The sequence below is a fragment of the Cydia splendana genome, chromosome 18 (assembly GCF_910591565.1).
Source record: "Cydia splendana chromosome 18, ilCydSple1.2, whole genome shotgun sequence".
NCBI classification, from domain to species: Eukaryota; Metazoa; Arthropoda; class Insecta; order Lepidoptera; family Tortricidae; genus Cydia; species Cydia splendana.
Genome location: NC_085977.1, coordinates 4074550 through 4091180, shown reverse-complemented (window position 1 = coordinate 4091180; position 16631 = coordinate 4074550). Strand labels below are relative to the sequence as shown.

The window sequence follows — 16631 nt, the reverse complement described above, 5'->3', positions numbered from 1 at the left end:
AGGATAGCGGTGCCGTCATATAGCGGCCGTCTCCATACAAAATACTACGACATCCATATTTAGCCATATTATTTTGTATGGAGCCGACCGCTATATGACGGCACCGCTATCCTAGGAAAATCGAGCTTTACAGAGACTGTATTTTTGTACGAATAGTAGTTTTAAGCATACGTACAATAATTGTTTGTTATAATGTGTGTGCAAAATTGATGCGAAAATGTTACCTTTATAATCATTACTATCATTAGCTATCATAAAATAACAACTATACTTTGTTATTACTGTTCCTGTTTCAAACTCAAATGTCTATTAACTTGAGTTTGTTGAAGATATATTCTAAGTTACTGTTTGAGATTTTATAAACCTTTTCCTCGTAATCCCTATTATTATAAGATATTTACACTGTTCTTTTTATTTACTTTTATATCATAATCAATATTCTAAAAATGTATGTAAGTGTACTCACATAATTTAGTTACTATTCGACAGTGACTGTCTATAGGACCAGAGGATCTACCGCGAACAACGTTCGACGCGTTGCCTCTCCGTCGCACTTGTAAATTCGTACGTAAGTGCGACAGGGAGGCAACACGTCGAACGTCAGATTTCCATTATTTTGAGAGTACATACCGACTGGTTTCAAAGGAAGAGCATGCTAAATTAACGTTATCTTTCCACAAAAAGTTTTACGCTCTGCCAGTGCTATCCAATTAAAATTAATATCTAAATAATTCATTCAAAATCTGTATTGTCAATTCTCTTTTGTTCTACTTATCTATTGTACTTCTACTGAGAACTTTTCTTATAATTTTGCACCTGATAGCTGTAGGAACTAGGCTAGTGCATATTATTTTCCATCGTATTTTCACGGAAAGGTTTGAACGTGTATGAACGTGTCTTGCTATTTCAGTCAGGCTCGGTACAAAATTACTGACATTGACTGAACTAGCATGACAACGAACGTTTCCGAGAAAATACGATGGAAAGCAATTATGCACTACATTTGTACTCATTGAAGGAATATGGAGATTTTTTTAAAGTTAGATGTAGGTACAAAAATTGAACTATTATGATATCTGTGATGACCATAAAATGTGTAGTGTTAGGTCGTTTAGTGGTAAGATGAATATTTTTTGATGTTTTTATAATCATTCCTACTGGGCATGAAGGCCATTTCGTATACTAAAGAAATGTTTGTAGAGTTGTTTGGCGAAGAAAGATGGACGGCGGAAAAAGGCTGTAATTTGATAATTTACTTTTTAATAAAAGAAAATATAAAATATTGTTTGTTTTATCAAGAAAGGCGAATCACCACCTACAACTCTGTATGATCTACGCTCTACAGTATCCCCTAATCATTGACGTATAAAATCTCAGGACGGGCCTTACGGGCAATAAGAACGGGGCCAGTACAGCGGAGTGACACCGCTACAACGCGATTGGTTGATGAGTTCGCATCACGCACGCGATTGGTCGCAACTAGCTGCGTTAGGCTGCGCGATTGGCTCGAATTGGTGAGTCACACCGCTGAACTAGTACCATTTTTAGTGCCCGTAAGGCCAGTCCATAGATATAATACGTCAATGCCCCTAATAGTACTTTGACCGCCGAAGACGTCAACTGACGCGCGCGGCTACAGCCCAATGTGAACCTAGGTACGCGCAGTCTGATGGCTCCTCTACACGATGGGCCACCGCCGGCCACTCCAAGGGTCGCATTTATGCGTTAGAGGAAGCAAGTAATATTGCTATCTCAGTCTACCGCATGGCTGCGTCCGTTGGAGTGGCCGGCGATGGCCCATCGTGTAGAGGAGCCATGACAGGGTTCACGATGACGCGCCGCGCACTCGCCATTAACAGACGTTCCCCTCTGTCGAAAATAGGCGGCCAATGTTCAACCACATGTCAACCATATGTATGGACTGACGTTTATCTGACATACGTACCTATACATTTGATGTGCCCCTCCCCCGCAAAAAACGGCAGACTATTTTGTACCGGAAATTTTAGACATGGCGTCCCCGTGGGTATATCATCTAAGGCCGCGCATGTCATTCAGATGCAATCTCAAATTATCGGCCATCATCATCATAGGTACATTTAAGAGCTGCGCTCTTGACAATGGACCAAATTCCAAGTTTCTCTATCCTATGCCTTCTCTTTGACCGCCTGATATGACACGACGTTTAGTTTTTCTTTTACTTGGTCAATATAAGTTATTGGAGTCCCTCTCTTCCTCGTTGCTTCCACTTTCCCTGATTGAATGGCCTATATAATCGTCATAACGTAAAATGTGTCTAAACATCTTCATCATTAATTGGGTATAGGGTTGCCAGATGGTCGGGATTTGGCGGGATTTTCCCGATTTTTAGCATGTGTTCCCGATTCCCGACAAAGTGTAAACTGTCCCGAAAAACACCAGCTTCACGTTTTAAATCAATAATTTCAAGCTCTGAACTGTCGTCGAGCGAGCGAGCTGACGTAGTGCCAATAATGTAAAATATCGTTGTTTTTAATACAATTAATTTAATTTGAATGTTTTTTTTTCCCGACTTATGTCCCAAAATCCCGAAAATTTTCTACTGTTTCCCGATAATAGCGCCTTTCGATCTGGCAACCCTAATTGGGTAAGTAAGGTTTACTCGGGTAATTCCGAATGTCGAAAACTGTCGGATAATTCCGAAAAGAGACTTTTATTATGATGGAATTAAGGGTGATTTTCATCTGAATTTCGGAATTATCCGACATTCGGTAATACCCGAATACACCTTAATCGAACTATGATTTTAGGATTTGGAAAATTCACAACAAAATGATTGATTTCGTGTGTCCCTCGTTGGCGTTGGCGTTGGCCCAACGTGTAGAGGAGCCATTAGGTATTTAAATAAAAGTAAACAAAGAATTTGTACATTTTCGGGTACCTAGTTAAAACATTTATTGGTTAACCAACTAAATACAAAACCGCCTGGATCAGTCACTGAACTACCTGACTTTAACCTACATTATTTGATCGTGTAATGTCTGTAATGTTTTCATCCCATTTGAGGGTAGATTTTGTTTACTTTTATTTTAATACCTAAAAATACAGACATAGTTACGACGCCCTTAGGTGTTCTTGGCGTTTTAAAGGTTAAAATAATTGTTTCTGATTTTTTCTTGTACTTGCCTTTTTTCCATAGGACAATAATAGTACATTATTGTCGAGGCTCGGAAGTAGCTACTTGCAGGCTGAGGATTCGTTTTAAACGGACGACCTTGGGAGTCCGTTTAATTGAATCCGAAGCCAGCAAGTAGCCTTCCAGCCGAGTCATATATAGTGCTTTTCTCAAAAATGGTGCAAGAAATATAAATATAATAGGAATATTTTACAAAAGCAACGTTCTTACGTATATATTTTCACAGACAAAAGTAGAAATAATTGAAAAAATTAGCTTTGCCGCCTTTTTATTTTTTTAATAAAAAAATAGAAGTGTATTTTTCTGCCGAAAATACGTCAACCTATTTGAGACAGTTAAATAGTCGCGGTACTAATCATCTGTTTGGCTGTTTAATGGGCCTGTGCCTTCATTTGATATGGCCATTTCAACTTTTAAAAAGTTTGGAACTCGACAAATAATGGAATTTGTATGCAACATTGCAGTCCCAAAATCGAGACTGCAATGTTTTTAACTTTTTAATTTTTGACTGACCATAAACTACGCGCTTCGCGACCTATTTTTTAAACGGCAAAGTCGACTTTGCCGTCCATTTTTGAGAAAAATATTTCTCAAAACGTCAATTGACTACGTCATTGATTAATGCATCGGAAGTGCTTTCTGATTGGCCGAACGCGTCACGTGGCCCAGAGGGCTTACCGCGAACCACGTTCGACGTGTTGCCTCCCTGTCACACTTACGTACGAATTTACAAGTGCGACAGAGAGGCAACACGTCGAACGTGGTTCGCGGTAGGCCATCAGAACTTGCGCTTGAGTCGGTATCATAGATATATGATATACTGTCGGTATATCCTCCCCCACCCCCCACCCCTTAGTTACCTGTTTCCGTTTTCTACGCCAGCAATATTTTGTTTTGTTGAATCGGCTTAAAAAAGGCCGTTTTTTATAGCGATTTATATTTGTGGCAACATTAATCTTATATTTTGGGATTTACTACGGTAGTGCTATTATTTGTTCTGTGGATTTACTATTTTATTAGTTGATAAATGACTCATCGCATTCAATATACTTATATTTAGTATTGTGCACTAGACGTTCATTTGGTTTTTAGAACTAATCGCGGTGTGACGTCTGACGACGTTTAGTTTGCTTGTTTGTTTACATCTTTTGTTTTGTAAAGTATAAATAGCTGTTAAGTATTAATTAATGCTTGTCAATTACATGTGAATGTAACAGTATTCTATCTACCACGTGTGGGTGGTAGAACTGCATAGCTAAACGGGTGAATACGATACCTACGATACTCGAGAGTTCCAGGAAATGTAAGTAAAAACAGTGTTATTTTCTGGCCAATACTGAACCCTATGCTGTTGTTTTAAGGCTTACAAATTGTCTTATGTTATCGTTGTAACTTACCTTCGATATTGCGTAATTCATTCTGGACAGCACTCCGTCCCGGGCGGTAGCTCGCCGTGTTTTCTCTAATTGTTTTGTACTTGTAGAAATTGTCGGAATGTCTCCGCGGTGTGGGGTGTGTTTGGAGGACAATGTGGAAGCGGATCATGAGCAATCGCAGAAGCATTTGAAGAACTTACTCTTGGACCAACTTGGGAAAATTAAGTGAGTACCTACCTACTCTCTATAAAATGATTACCGCACACTTTATTTTATTAGAGTTGTCGCAAACACAACGATGTCGCAAAAGCGTGAAAAGTAGCTAATTAAGTAATAGTTTCCTTTAAGAAGTCAAAGTCAAGGTCATGACGTATATTTGTATTTATACCTACCTATACCTACACAGTTTCTTTTCTCCTTATCATGGAAAAAATGTAGGTAGGTAGGTAGGTGCTGTATGTACTTACTATGTGCACCCAGCCGCCACTTGAAATCATTAATAAGATGTCGATGCATTTTTGCAGCTCGCTGGAGGTACATATTCATCTGAGTTTCACTCAATCTCACCTCACGTATGGGGGAGGGGAGGCCGTAATAAATGCCTTAAAAAAATACGTAAATAGTAATTTTATTCAGGAAGTAACGATGTTAAATTGGGAATACCTATATATTAAGTTACGTACCTACTAACTATTTTTAGGATCGGGCAGTGTAAATACATATACCTAATATAATATAATATATAATTATAATATAAATAGGGCATTTAGAGAGTAGGTATAGAGAGAGGCAGGGTCACAGAATAAATAATAGTACTGCAGGGTGCACGAGGAATAATAGCGTCGTAGGTAGTCTAAAACGGGTTTATTAAATTTATTCACATTTATGTTTTGGGTGCATTAATTACTCTATGTCATTAATTGCATCCTTCTGTATTGACGTAACACTTATTTATATGTAAGTATAGGTAGAAGATAAGTACCGATGTCCTTCACAAGGTTAGATATAGAGTAAAAGTTTTATTATAGGTATATTCGTGGTATTTAGCCTTTTTATTGACCAGGTGAACTATATTTTGTATTTTCGTCAATATAATTCACCAAATATTGTTTGTCACTTTAAATACTTAGGTACCTACCTAAATAAAAGATGAATGACATGAAGATAATTTAAACAAAACAAAGTATACAATTTTGTGTTTCACTCGGGGGCAAATTTTGTTTAACCCTCGTACTTTGAAACCCACGCAACGCTCAAGATTCCATATTTCGAACCACTTGCTACGCTCGTGGTTCAATTTAGGAATTGTCCGGTTGCTCGGATATCAATATTAGCACGAGCGGTTAAACAACATCTTTGCCCCCGAGTGAAACAAATACCTATTTCTACATCATTATAATCTTTATTTTCAATGTTATTTATTTAACTTTTAATATATGTACCTATAATATAAGATAGGTAAATAAGTGTAAAAAATTACTCAGTATATATATAATCGTAATATAGTTAAGTATAGGCTTTCGGTCACCTAGGTAGGTAGGTAGGTGTAATTACCTAGATAATTGATTAGGTAGCTAACTGAAGTATCGGACATGCTGTTTAGTGGGTATCTACACTCAGTACCTATAGGTACATCTACAAAACGACGAATCGTAGGTACTTCAAAAACTGCAACGGTCTCTTGGTTCGGCGAACAGATTTGTAATCTGATAAATCTGAGTGATTACGGTTTGATTCCATGAAATAACTTGTGGTCAACACGAAAACATAACGTAGTAGTAGGACGTTAAGTATACCTAGGTACTTAACACTCAGCCATTCGATTCGATTAGTAGGACGTTCCTCCTGCCGTTTTAGTAAGCTTACTCTGTGCCAAAAGCGACCTACCTACTTAAGAGATGACGAGTTTTGATCAACAATTCAACACCAGTAATACCACAGAATAAATAATAGTACTAGGTACAGAAGACTCTCTAACAAAACGCGTCTGTTATAGTCCGTGGCGTACACGACAAAAAAGTGTGATATACGCGAAATGATGATGATGGAATTTCCTTTTGCAGAGTTGCTTCTTTTGACTCACAGATTGATTTAGGAAGGGGAGCCAACCGAATCTTTGATGCAAAATTTTGACTTAAGGGGGGGTATATGGACAATATAAAAAATGAGTTTGTGGTTAAAAAACAAAACACGTCCCCATTCTTTATTCATGTTCTCCAACATATAACTAAACCAGTAATTCATTTTTATCAATTTTTTTGAACAAATCTCTTCTCAGAAATTAGAAGGTTTGGTCAATTTTCAGTACTTTGAAGGCCATTTTCTCCTAACAAGTTGAGTTTGGGCAGCTAAAAAAAAATACGTGGTCGTTATTTTAGACTACTCTATAACATAATATATATCAAAATAAATCAAATCGGAGTCGGACAGTTGGGTACCCTTCCTTGTTAGCATAAACACACTAGGCAAAACCGATTTCAATCAAAAATTGGTTTTTGTGCGTTTTCCATAGAAACAATTAATAATTTAAAAAAAAACGCACCCGTGACGGATACATGTAGTATGCCAAAAAATTACAAATAATTCGTAGTATAACCACCTGCGGGGATATTACCGTTTGTTTTGCGGTTCTTGAGTAATAATGCACTGAGAGAAAAATCACCACCAGGAATTAATAAACAGTTCTGTACTGGGGGAAAAAATGAAGTTTTAGTAGTAATCATGGAAGTTTCACTATTTCTGTAAAATTTATTTATTTCTACAAACAGTTCAGTAATACTAAATCTAATTTCAGCAAACAGACTTTAGTAAATGGAGCATTAAACAAAGTTCAGTATTTGTTACAATCCATTTTTATTACTACTAAAATTCTCCGAAATTTACTAGTAAAGTTTGTGATTTTTGGAAAAAAGCATCTGTGATTTCAAGTTATGATTTTAGTAAATGTCTCACTTATATAGTTTTGTAATATCTAAAAAACGAGTTCGCGGGAATAACATTACCCCATTTAAAATAACAATTCAGTTGTTACTATAGCGACATTACAAAGTTTACTGGTATTTAGTAGATAGACTTGTTGTGTTTATGTTCATTGTTGTACCAATCACTAAACGAGTTTTGTAATACCAACACAGCTACTTGCTACGTTCATTTGGTTAGAGTTAGTATTGTGTCGGATGTCGGGCGGGCGTGTCTCGTGTCTTCTTTGTTTAAAACATACTTAAGTTAAATAATAAATTTAGGATATATTTTGGGCCATGGACATATTAACCCGCGACCTACTGTATAGTTGGGGTCTACAGGAATATATTGTTCTGCAACTTCGAGCTAGCTGTTGTTATTCTAGTGATAATGACATCAAAGGTAAATCTAAACTGTTTGCAATTCCAACCTCCCTAGCACAGGTGCGCCGCGAGAGCATGTTGCGCGCGTAATAACTACTAGTCTCTTTCTGACTGTATGAATAAGAAAGGAATGGGTAGAATATCTCGACAGGCTTTTATAGTGCCTCTTTAGTACAGAGATATACTACCAAATGCTTTTTTATTCATACAGAAAGAAATAGAGACGGGTAGCTACCACGCGCGCGACATGCTCTCGCGGCGCCCGTTTGCTAGGGGCGGAGGAATTGCAAACAGTTTAGTTTTTGCCTGTGACGTCATTATCTCTAGAATAACAACAGCTAGCTTGGAATCGCAGTACAGTTTAGTAAAAATTATGACGTCATCGTCTCCGATATTGCTAAAGCACGCTTAGAATTACAAAACGGTTAGTTTTCACCCATGACGTCATCACCTCCGATATTGTTAAAGCACCTCTCGGAATAACAAAACCAAATTTCTGAAATTACTCTAGCATACTTCAAATTACAAATATAGAACTTGTATTTCCTACTAAATGGAAATTGCAAAAGTCAATTTGTTCCTATTAGTTGACTCTCCTTGTCCCCGGATTAAGTTTTATTTTTGTAATTCTAAGTGTGTTTTTGTTAGTTTTTTCTCTCAGTGTGATTTCTTGTTCCTGCTCCATACATTTTTTTTTAAATCGTAACTCGACAATTTTCATTCCAAATCGTCTGAAATTCATAGGTTACCATAACAATACTAGCCAAAATCTATTTCAATCAAAAAACATAAAAATAACAACTTCGGTTTCTAAATATGTCAATGAGAGCCGAATTTCAGCCCACAGTGCCGAGTTTCAGTCTTCGCATTTGGACACTTGTACTAATGTTCGGCATGTAATATACCGATCCAAGCTACTTTCCATAGTTGCAGAGATATAAGCCACCGCGCCGTAACACTTCATGTTACATCTGGTTTTTGATCTGACCCATTCGGGTTTTTCAAGACGTTACACTCACTTCACGTTACACGTACAAAAAAAAATTTGTTAAAAATTGTGTGATGTACGGAACCCTTGAAACGCGAGTCCGACTCGCACTTGACCAGTTTATTGATATATACACAAAAAATAAAAATTTCATGAAAAAGCCCTACTATTCCTCGTTATAAAAAGTACACATGGCATATTTATGTCTAAAAATGTAGATAAAAAAAATGAAATGTAGACCTACTTTCGACCACCAGCTCACTGAATAGTATACAAAGATATGAGTTACAGCTATTAGAATTACGGCGTTTGATGATGATGAGATATCCTTTAGCATAGTCAGTCCTTAGAACCCTTAGATCATTTTAGGAACGGGAGCCACCTTGATTTTTGGTGCGGTGTGCTTGAAATGTTGAGGATGATTTGTCCCATACAATCATAAATTTATGAAAGCATCTGTTAGGTTTCTGCACTAAGTTTGGTGTCATAATCGAGTAAATAAAAAGAAAAAAAAGAGAAATGGACTAATAATTACATTATTCCGTATTTTAAAGATTTTGCTGCCTATATATTTGTAAACACTCTTTAACATTGCTTATGCTCGGTGCACAACGTAATCCGATTTAAGGGACGTAGTATACGGAGGAAAATAATTTAAATATTAGTCAATATTTACATTATTAATTTGTATTTAGAATATTTAATTACCTAAATGATTTCTGTCTTTTGATTTACTCGAAAATGTCTCTTGAACAACTTATTGCAGAAACCTAAACAGGTGCTTGTATAAATTTATGATTGTATGGGACAAACCACCCCACCTTTCATCCCGACCATATCAAAAATCAAGGTGGATCTCCTTCCCAAAATGATCTAAGGGTTCTAAGGACTCACTATGTATACTAAAAAGGGATCTCATCATCATCAAACGCCGTAAATTGCTTAGCTGTAGCTCACATCGTTGTATCTTGTTCAATGAGTAGTCGAAAGTAGGTCTACATTTAATTTTTTTTGTTCACATTCATGTAAAATAAATATGCCATATGTATAATTTTAATAACGAGGAATAATAGGGCTTTATCATGATTTTTTTATTTTTTGTGTGCATATTAAAATAAGAAAAATATAGGCTTTCATTCGGATAAAAATTAAATAGATTTTTTTTGTTTTTCATTTATTTCAAATTATTTATATGAAACCGTATAAATTAAATATCAAAAACGAATTTAGCATCCTTGAGTTACACGAAAATGATACCAAACTTGACCACATAGCAAAACTTTATTTTTTACAAATTTCGGGGGGCACCCCCCCTTAAGTCAAAATTTTGCATCAAAAATTCGATTGGCTCCCCTTCCTAAATCAATCTGTGAGTCAAAAGGAGCAACTCTGCAAAAGGAAATTCCATCATCATCATTTGCCGTATAATTAAGTGAACACCAGGGACTATTACGATCAGGACAGATATGGCCAGCGCGACAGAATCGCGGAGTGAGCCACGCCTGGTAATACCTAATAAGTACCTACACTGCAATGAATAGGTGAAGTTGATGGTATTTACTTCAATTGAGTGTTTACAGTCATCGTCACCCTTCTAATTTTGTTCACAGCAAGCTTTACGCAGAGAACAGAAACAGCATAGTGGTGTCCAGTACTGTGACCCCTGTAGCGTACAACGCAGCACCGCTTCACGTTGATACTGAGCAATCTGTACTCAAAGTATCCGTAAGTGCCTACTGCAGTCTCTTCTTCTTCTCCTCCCTGCCCTTATCCCACGTTATGTGGGGTCGGCGGAACATTATGTTTTTCTCTTCCATTCTCCTCTGTCTTTCGTCACCTCAGCACTCACTCCTTTCTTTCTCATATCCTCTTTCACACAATCCATCCATCGTTTTTTGGGTCTACCATCCGCTCTCCGCCCAATCAACATTCATCCCTAATATTCTTTTGCCCATCCTATATAGCATTCATCCCTCCTTATTACATGCCCATACCACGCTAACCTACTACTCCTCATCTTCTCCGTTACAGTCTATAATAATATATACCTACCCCTATGGCCTGATATGCACACATTTACAGTGTGGCTTAAGGATGATCACCCTAGAATGGTCCGGGTCCGGGCCTAGGCGTCCGAACCTTAGTTTTCTTTAGCCTCCTGAGTCCCACTTGTCATTATTGCAGTTTTGAATTTGGGACCTTATTGTAGGTATTCCATTTTAATTCAAAATTCGATTTGGATTAAATCCTCAGGGACTCAGGAGGTGAGAAAAAAATATCACGTGATCACCTGAGGGCCTACCGCGAACGACGTTCGACGTGTTGCCTCCCTGTCACACTATACGTACGAATTTACAATTGCGACAGAGAGGCAACACGTCGAACGTGGTTCGCGGTACTCTGTTGTCACCGATCTACCGTCATAAAAAACGAAGCGTCGGACGGGACGCCTCGGCCGGGACCCGGGCCGTTCTAGTGTGAGTCATCCTTAACCTTTTGGACGCCAATGACCGGTATATCCGCACCGCAGGTCCAACGCCAAAGACCGATTAATCGCTCACAGACCACAGAGCAACACAAACCTACGTGCATATGCATAAAGTTGAATTTCAGTTTTGACACTTCAGTGACGTGGCGTCCGAGTGACAGCTTTTGTGTTTGACACGGCGTCGAAAAGGTTAATCCTTAATACGTGGGCGAAGTCGCGGGCAGTGGCTAGTATAGTGTTATTAATCCTTACAGGTAAAACCGCGTGAAGGGGTCAACTTTACATTTAAAATAAAGAACAACAATGCCGAAGCCGACATTATCTTCAGAGGAATCTCGATTCCTAACAACAAGTTCAACTTCACTCTTCTCAGCGAAGACTTAAGTTTCGGTTCTGTAAGCTGCCGTATACATCCAAGTAAGTACAGGTTTCGAAATTGTGTCTTATGATTATTAGGATAAAGCTGTTTTTCGAACAGATATTTACATGTGGCTGAACGGTGAACGAAATCAAAGAGTACCTATGAAACCATTGACGTATTATATCTATGGACTGGCCTTACGGGCACTAAAAATGATACTAGTTCAGCGGTGTAACTCACCAATTAGAGCCAATCGCGCAGCCTAACGCAGCTAGTTGCGACCAATCGCGCGCGTGATGCGAACTCATCAACCAATCGCGTGCGTGATGCGAACTCATCAACCAATCGCGTTGTAGCGGTGTCACACCGCTGTACATTCTTATTGCCCGTAAGGCCAGTCCTGAGATTTTATACGTCAATGTATGAAACCTGTTTCTATCAGTGCCAGCTAACTACTAAGATAATAAAACCATCATCATTAATTCATTACTCAAATGTTACTATAGATTATTTTTTATGTGATACTATTAGACAATAACTTTGTAATGGCAAATCTTTATCTGCACTTAGATTAGACATATTAATTAACATTAACATATAAATACACTTAGTACTTAGTTGAAGTTTTATTCTTTTTTTAATCACTTATACCATTATTTAGAATATGCATCCACGCACTTTGTGATCAGGTATAGCTGCCTACATATACGTATATGTAATAGCCTAATAATCAATCAATCAATCAATCAATCAAAATATACTTTATTCATGTAGGCCTAGCAACAAGCTCTTATGAATCGTAATTAATCTTAATCTAATTATCAGAGCAATTTATTGATGTTAATATTATTCCATAATAAAATTGGATTATTATACATATCAAATTTAACACTAAGAATTTCACAAAAGGATCGTCAAACATTAAAAAGATTGTATAAAAAATACTAGTCTAGAATTTCTAGAATAAAATCTAAATGTCAAAAAAAAGCATAAGTAACAAAAGAAGTAGATAGTATTACATCGGAATATCCATTTCCTCATCAATAATCAAATATACCTAATAAATAAATAATCATTTCGAATAACAATTAATCCCACGTTGTAATATCATTCATGTAGTCTTGTGTGGTATAATAAGCTTTAGAAATAAGTTTACGCTTTACATAATTCTTAAATTTATTAATAGATAATTCAGTAATATGGTTTGGAAGTTTATTATAAAATCTTACACAATTACCCATGAATGATTTTTTAATTTTATGGAGCCGAGTGAAGGGCACTGCGAGCTTATGTTTATTTCTAGTATCAACTAGTATTAATACTAGTGGCTCTGTGAGCTGTAGACCTCGCGAGCAGAGCTTTAAATAACATGGTGCTAAGAGCTTTAAATATAGTAAATTAAAAATAAACAATACGAAATTTATGTGTAAAAAAATACAAAAAGTTATAATATCCCAGCATACAATTACTGGGGATCGAACCCAGACCCTCTGTGCAAACAGAAAAAGCGAACGTTAACAAACTGAGCCAAATAGTTCTTAGACGGGTTGACGAAATTTACCTACTCCTTCTCAAATTAAAATTAGTTAAAATTAAATATCTCAATACCTCCGAAACCAGCAAAATAAATTTTCTGAATTTTTGGCCATTTAATCTATAAACATATCTCAAAAAGAAAACACTCGTATGGTACCGATACCGCTATTTGTTTAGGCGCGAACTATCACGACTCCGCCATTTTAAAAAAATACAAAAAACCAGACGGACAAAAAAGTTTTTTTTAGACATAGAATCCAGTCACAAAATTTCACGAGATTCGGTTAAGAATTGCGACCTGTAGAGGAAAACATCCGGACATACAAAAGCAAAATGCTCCAGTCGAAACGTAGACCTTCGCTACGCTCCGATCAATTATGAATTTCACAATTTTTCCTAAAATTTACAATATTTTTATGTACATACAGAACTTCGAGCAACACCGGCTTCCGACACATCGGAAGGGAGGGGCCCAAGCGATATCTCACCGTACAAATCTTTCTGCCATTTTTCGCGGGGGGAAAGGTGCACACAGTCGCACTTCTCACACACTTACATACAAAATCCAATCTGTAATGACGACACAAATACATAGAAAATGACACACGTCAAAGACAAATCTTGCAAACCTCGATCTCTTTTTGTGTACGGACGAGTGACAAGTGTCACAACACGCACACTAACACATTTTCGTTGAAGTATGTTATTGTATTCTGAGAGATGAGAAGTCGGATTAGTCGCTCAACCGATCCGCAATTTGTACTGAGCGAGCAAAATCGATAAATCCAACAATTACATGAGACTAAAATATAATAATTGTGTTTGAATGTAATTAAACGTATGATATGTAAAAAACAAAATTACGTGTGAAATGTAACACTTTCTTTTTGTAAATTTGATGTCCCCGACCTCTTTTTATAACAAAAAACCGAGAAAACAGGCATTTTTGTGCAGCAGTGTTCACGCGCGCGTCTGGACTCGGTCTAGTGAAAAATCCAAGTGCAACTAGTTTTATTACCCGCGCTAGATTAGATTGACGCGCTAATCTTGTACCTCGGCAGAGGGGAAATAGTGCGAATGCCGCCTCCCTTCCGTGTTGCTCGAAGATACAGAATATTCTCATAAGTGTATTGACAGTGCACTGTCATTATGTCAATTTCCTTAAATTTATCTCTAAGTGAGTCTCTATGGTTAATTTTGTATATTGCTCGAATAGCCCTCTTCTGCAGAACAAAAATGGTATTTATCTCTGAAGCACCGCCCCACAGTAAAATACCATATGCCATAATGCTATGGAAGTAACTAAAATATACTAATCGAGCTGTTTTCACATCAGTTAACTGACGGATTTTGCTCACTGCAAACGCTGCAGAGCTCATTCTATTCGAAAGAGTAGCAATATGGGGACCCCATTGGAGCTTAGAATCTAAAGTTATATCAAGAAAAACTGTACTATCAACTAATTGCAATTCCTCATCCTTCACAATGACACTTGTTTGCACATGCCATAATAGGTCATTGCAGTGACCTCAAATATAGCTAAATTGTCGAAAAGACGTTACACCGCTTGTGTGACGTCACGCAAGTTCACGTTTATGCACTGCACAGCCGGTGTGGACTGGCCTTTATTTTTTATTTTGTGGTCTCAGGGACATTAATGGAGGAGGAAGCATGCGTGACCTTCGAGAACAGTGTCACCGGCGTGTACAAGCAGCCGGTGTACTTCATATTCATCCACGCTGATACCGAGGAGTACACAGTCATCCTAAAAGAGATGGTATGAAAATTATTGGTTTACGAAAAAAATATTCTTGCCGCGGTTATCGCTATTTTTTTAGCATTAGAAATAAGGTAAACAATCTTGATGTGTCTTTTAATTGAAAAACAAGTTTTAAAAATAAGTCACGGATAAATATGTAACAATTATGAATCTAATACGATCATTTATATACTTCTGCTTTCTTAAGTAATATTTACTGATTTAAAACGTTGTAGCTCACCGTTTGAGTTTTTAAGCGCTTATTTAGGTACCTGTTGGCTTTCGACAATCTTCATTTTTTTATTTGCCTAATCTATGGCGGTAAGTGGAAAGTGAATCTACGAATTTTTTCGATACACTTAAGTACGATTCCCTACTGATGTACGTAAGGAAACTTCGAAAATTGCGAAATGTTTCGGAAATTTTACGTAGGAAAAATTCGGAAAATTTCTTACATTTTTGTATGAGAATTGTAAACTTTCCACTTTTAAATTTAAATTTCCCATATTTCCTAGTGAAAGTTGAATGGATTTTCCGAGAATTTATAGAATTTTATGGAAACTTTCCGCAACTTGCACATCTGTACGATTCCCAGCGATTATTACCGAAAATATTCTCACTATCGAAAAGTGGTTGTTGAGGACCCTTTTTCATTTTTGAAAGACCTATCCAACGATGTCCCACAGCCACACCATTGGCTTAAGACGAAACGGGAGCTGAGCTAAAAGTCAATTTTGAGATTTCAAGCTGAATATACCCGTCGCTCTGACGGGGCGTGAGAGACTGTATTTGTGTGTGTAATGCACGCACACAGATGCGTACGCTTGCACCCGCGCGCGCCTCATTGCCGACAATTTGCAATGTTATTTTTCGTGCGTTACTGCCACGAGGCGTATTACTTACTGTGTTGCGATTGAATTTTTTGACCCGGCTTACGTTTACGGAACTCGATAATCTTTCTACTACTGTGACTTGGCTTTGTTTACTTGACTTTGCTGATCAGCTTATTGTTTTGGACTCCGTGTGTTGTGGTTACCTATTGGACCGCACGCAATTCATCTACCTTTATACTTTTTTACTATAGGCCTTATTACCTCCTAGTACCTTAGTAGTAGTACTACTACTACGGAAATTGATTCAAAGACTCAAGACTGACTTAAGTGGCAGTAGGGTGTAGGGTTTTTTCTAGGCTTAATGAGTTCGCTGAAGCTTATTTTTTATACTTAGCGCACAGAACCACTAGTTTAACAGTATCAGCTCTAACCACATGTCACCATTTTGTCCTTTACGTAACAAACTCAGGGGCCCAGAATATCCGATGTACCTATCAAATCAAGGTTCTGTACCAAATAAGGCCCGGTTATTATAGTTCGTTATTTTTTAGCATTAGAAAGAAGGTAAACAATCATGACGTGTCTTTTTATTAATAATTATTGAAAAACGCTTTCAAAAATTAGTTTATATTACTTATGAAAGCAAAAGAATATAAAAAAGTATATGATTAATACATACATACATACATACATACAATCACGCCTATTTCCCGGAGGGGTAGGCAGAGACCACGGATTTCCACTTGCTACGATCCTGACATACCACTTTCG

At 37.2% G+C, this 16631-nt stretch overlaps 1 protein-coding gene and 1 long non-coding RNA gene across 5 annotated transcripts in view; both read left to right on the top strand.

The window, feature by feature from the left end:
• The window catches only part of LOC134799383 (uncharacterized), a 78034-nt gene that overhangs the window by 4024 nt on the left and 57379 nt on the right, over nucleotides 1-16631 (top strand). The gene's annotated exons all lie outside the window — the stretch shown is intronic.
• LOC134799321 (RNA helicase Mov10l1-like) overlaps nucleotides 4278-16631 on the top strand; it is a 31927-nt gene continuing 19573 nt past the window's right edge. Inside the window, exons 1-5 of one of the 3 annotated variants that reach the window (XM_063771707.1) lie at nucleotides 4278-4478; nucleotides 4659-4776; nucleotides 10494-10608; nucleotides 11626-11788; nucleotides 14918-15045. In XM_063771707.1, coding sequence (XP_063627777.1) covers nucleotides 4670-4776; nucleotides 10494-10608; nucleotides 11626-11788; nucleotides 14918-15045 — 513 coding nt within the window. In that variant the 5' untranslated portion in view covers nucleotides 4278-4478; nucleotides 4659-4669. Of the gene's footprint in view, nucleotides 4479-4618; nucleotides 4777-10493; nucleotides 10609-11625; nucleotides 11789-14917; nucleotides 15046-16631 lie in introns of those variants that run through there. The other 2 variants (XM_063771708.1, XM_063771705.1) reach the window with 2 other exon arrangements.